At 45.9% G+C, this 4316-nt stretch overlaps 1 protein-coding gene across 1 annotated transcript in view; it reads left to right on the top strand.

The window, feature by feature from the left end:
- Positions 1–2367, top strand: part of LOC122559229 (sodium- and chloride-dependent creatine transporter 1-like) — a 107816-nt gene extending 105449 nt beyond the window's left edge. Inside the window, exon 11 of the mRNA XM_043708608.1 lies at positions 2228–2367. Within this exon, the coding sequence (XP_043564543.1) occupies positions 2228–2367 (140 nt within the window). The remainder of the gene's footprint in view (positions 1–2227) is intronic.
- The last annotated feature ends 1949 nt before the right edge of the window (positions 2368–4316 follow it).

Below are 4316 nucleotides of genomic sequence, written 5' to 3'. Positions count from 1 at the left end.
GGTTCAGAAAAGATTTACAAGGATGTTGCCAGGGTTGGAGGATCTGAGCTACAGGGAGAGGCTGAACAGGCTGGGGCTGTTTTCCCTGGAGCATCGGAGGCTGAGGGGTGACCTTATAGAGGTTTACAAAATTTTAATGTAGGTCAGTCTTGAGAAAATCAGAAAGAAATTTAAACACAGTACTGGACAAAGACCAACAAAGCATTTCAGAAGGAGGGAAAAGTTTTATTAAAAATCTGAATATACTTAATTGCAAAAAGCATGTGCAGTCCAAAAAAAAATGTGAATCATCCCAATAAAAATAAAAATAAAAAAGTAAAAGGAAACAAAGCCTTGTTCAAAAAGGCAGGATTTTTCTATTATGATTCCTAAAAATGTGGACATGATTCTAATGCTTCATAAAACATGTATTCCACGGAATTTACAACTTCCGAACCATTTAAAAGAATTTTAAAAGTTTTATCTGAACAATATTGCAAAACTATAGAATTTTAAAACATTAAATTCTTTTTAAATGTAAGTGCAATCTATAAAAGGAGCTGGAAGCAGTGAGTCATTTCAGAACGAGCAGTAAATACAGTGAAAAGTTTTATTAGAAGGTCATGGGGAGCAGGGATTGCCACTGAGAACGTTGGTGGGAGACAGCAACACACTAAAGAACCCAGTGTGATGAAAGATAGCTAACACAGAGTTATCATGGCACTAGAAGGGGACCATTTGGCCCATTGTGCTCATTCGTGCAAAATCTTCAGAGAGATCACCATGTCCACCGTCAGGTCAAAGCATGAATGGGCTTCCTTCATCAATTTATGTAATGAGTGAATCCTCCAAAATCTGATAATGACCCACCACCAACAATAATGTCAATGATCAACCACATCCTCAAAGAAATTTGCAAATCAAAGGAGAAATAAACAAATAATTAACATCCAGGACAATCCACGCAGCTAAACCGGCCTTCCTAATCTCAAAGTGAATGTGTTCTGGAAGATTTCTCAAACTATCAGTTTGGCTGAAATTTGCTGAGCACTGCTTGCTGTAGATGGGTGAGTGATTAATCTTATATCATCTTTGGAATGATTGGGGTAAATGGATCACCCCCACATCCCGTCTGCAGACCACCCTGAGACTTCCATCAGGAAACTGCTTCAATCTTTGCCCGTGAGGATAGGCAGGTCATGGGTCTGGTGAAGGGCTTTTGCCTGAAACGTCGATTTTGCTGCTCCTCGGATGCTGCCTGAACTGCTGTGCTCTTCCAGCACCTCTGATCCAGAATCTGGTTTCCAGCATCTGCAGGTCATGGGTCAGGAGCAAGCTGAAGTCCTTTTGTCGCTATTCATTCACCACTTCAGGGCCTTAGGGTGAAAGGTCAAAAAGGTTAACCCGTGAAGCTTTTCACTCAGAACGTATCTGCTGAGCTGGTGAGAAGGGGCTGAGTATCTCTCTCTCGTGGCCAATTTGCTCAATTATTACCCTTTCTTCCAGCTTCCTTGCCAGGGCCAGGGTGAGGGAGGGGTAAATCAGAGCCTGGGAAGTCTCCCTGTGCTGCTCCCAGCTCCAGAAACAGCAGAAGCCAAATGGAAGGTTGGTATTGGAGGGCTCCAGGCAGAGTTAGGACTAAAGGGGGTAGGGTCAAAGGTCAGGGTTGGGTCTTAGGGTCAGATCTTGAAGGTGAGGGGAGGGAATCTCCCATTTGTTAAAGGGCCCCATGAAAGCAGATCACCCCCACCCCCTCCCCCCTCCTTTCCTGGCCAAAACCTGATCATTGCCCATCACCAACCTCTCCATGAACAATGAGCACAGGACAGCAATACGTCAACCAATGAATGCCCTCAATGGGGACAGGCTTATCTGCCCCGTTCAGAAATCAGAGCAGGGTCAGAGCCAGCCAGGAGGTGGGGAAAGTCACCCATAGGTACCCTAACCCACCCCATTCCCAATGTCTAAACCCATCCACAGGAAACTATAACATGCTGGTCGTGATTCCCAGGTCAAGACAGAGGAAGAGGGGGGTGGGGGAATAAATATTGAAGGGCACACAACATCTCAAATAGACACACAGAATGGAAAAGGAGGAAGGAGGAAGGCATGAGGACGAGTGAGGAAGGATCTTGGCTGAAAAACTCAGGAATCGACTCAGTCTGGGAGAGATGAGGAACAGCAAGAGTGAGGAACCAGAGGGGGCAGTTTGCAGCTCCCTTCCAGTGGGGTTATCATGTTAATCCAGAATCCAGAACACAACTGGAGCTGGTATTCAATACCAGGGACTGGGGTCGTCATGTGGAGCGACGAATCAAACCTGGTGTGGAGCTGAGTCTGCCTAGTGCCAGTTTCCTGGGGCAACACCCTGTGACATTGATTCAGTGAGCAGCTATTTTATATCTAATGTCGTGTAGTAAGACAGGAATACTGAATAATCACACAGCAAGGGATCCTCTGGGTGAGAGCTGTCCCAGTCATCAGAGTTAATGAGTCCTACAGCAGGGAAACAGACCCTTCGGTCTAACCAGTCCATGTTGACGATAATCCCAAACCTATTGTTTAATTAATTAAGGCTTGGTTTCAGTGGAATGGACAGGATTTTGATTTTGATGAGATGGGTTGTGTAGGTGGGGGGTGGGAGGGGAGGGTTTGCAGAGTTTACATCCAGGGGGAGGACTCCTTTCCTTACTGTGGATTTTATGATGTGGAGGTGCTGCTGATGGACTGGGGGTGGGCAATTCACATGAGGGCCAGGTTATAGTCAAACAGGTTCATTTGAAATCACAGGCTGTCAGAGCACTGCCCCTTGGTCAGGTGAAGTGTACTTTAATGTAAACCTATCAGTGTCGGGGAGAAAGTGGAGTTTGTCGGTTTCCTCAGACAAGAAGGTCAGAAATGGAATATCATTTCAGGAAATGCCTCTGTGGGTGCCGTGAATCTGTGTTTGATGATGTGAATCATTGATTATTGAGCTTCTCCCTGATTGGCTGGTTATTCCTGAGTGTGGACTCAAAGAAAACGAAATAATGTGGAGCAGACATTTCAAACCAGTGAAATTCCTCGACATGGTGACGGTGTGATATCTCACCCACAGAGCTCGGAGCTGGAACAGATCAATCACTTTTCTAGTTCAGGCACTGACTGTAAAGAAGAACATGTGAAAGTCACAGGGATTGGAAGCAGCAGGAGGCCAGCGCTGACGTAGGCCCCAATCACCTCCATCGAATTAATGACTTCTTACATCCAAGATCAATGACATGGGCTCTGATGGAAACCTGGAGTTCTCTGAATGGCCCATAATTTTCCAAATGGGGCCAAAGTAATGAGCTACACAGGCTGAACGTCAATATCTCATAGTGTGTAGCCATGGACCCATCCCAATCTTTAATGAATCTTGTTCAGCATAGGTTCGTGCAGCAGAACAGTCAGGGACAGAGTCAAAGGCTCTGATCAGTCCATTTGTCTCTTCCTCCTCTCCCTGAGTAACGTCTTTCCTAAGACCTTAAGAAATAGAAGTGGAAGTAAGGCCATTCAGCCCATCGAGTCCACTCCGCCATTTAATCATGGCTGATGGGCATTTCAGAGTTTCCTGTTCAGAGTCACTCACCCCCACCATTTCGTGGCATCTGTCATTTGATCACCTGTCCAGTAATTGGCTGACATTCTGCTATAAGTTCCCAGTTTGGGTTAGAGGTAACCAGCTGGTCACACAGTGTGCTGGCATCACTGTATTCAGAGATACACAGTTGGCAAACTGTTCAGTACAAAACAGCACAAGCTCCATTCGACAGAACCTGCCACCAGGGAATGTGCTCACTTTCTGTCAGTCTGCAGTGTGACTGTGCAGATCCATGGGAATATTGACTGAAACACAGCTCTCAATGGCTTCGCACACACTCGAGTTCCCAGCATCCATTTACCGAGGGGCTCTGTGTGCTCTCTATCTCATCAGAAACCCCCGTGCCAAAATCACAAAACATCCAGCTCAGCAGGTGAATTGTCGAAATGGTGTTTCATACCTCAAAGACAGACAGGCAATTTCACAACCATTTTACCTTCAACTTCCCTCCACATTTCAATCTGCCCGGAATTGAATGTGAATTTTAAATTTTGCAGGATTGAATTTGCTGCAGGATTCCCAATCACTGACCTGCTCTCACTGCTGCAGTATTTATACAGTTAGTCACAGTCAGTTTCTGTTCACTGGAAACACCCAGGATGTGGACAGAATGGACAATGAATTGTAACTCCGACAGTGCGGCACTCCCTCAGCACTGACCCTCCGACAGTGCGGCACTCCCTCAGCACTGACCCTCCGACAGTGCGGCACTCCC

Source organism: Chiloscyllium plagiosum, chromosome 18 (assembly GCF_004010195.1).
Source record: "Chiloscyllium plagiosum isolate BGI_BamShark_2017 chromosome 18, ASM401019v2, whole genome shotgun sequence".
In the NCBI taxonomy this organism is placed as follows: domain Eukaryota; kingdom Metazoa; phylum Chordata; class Chondrichthyes; order Orectolobiformes; family Hemiscylliidae; genus Chiloscyllium; species Chiloscyllium plagiosum.
This window is presented reverse-complemented; position numbering and strand designations above follow the sequence as displayed.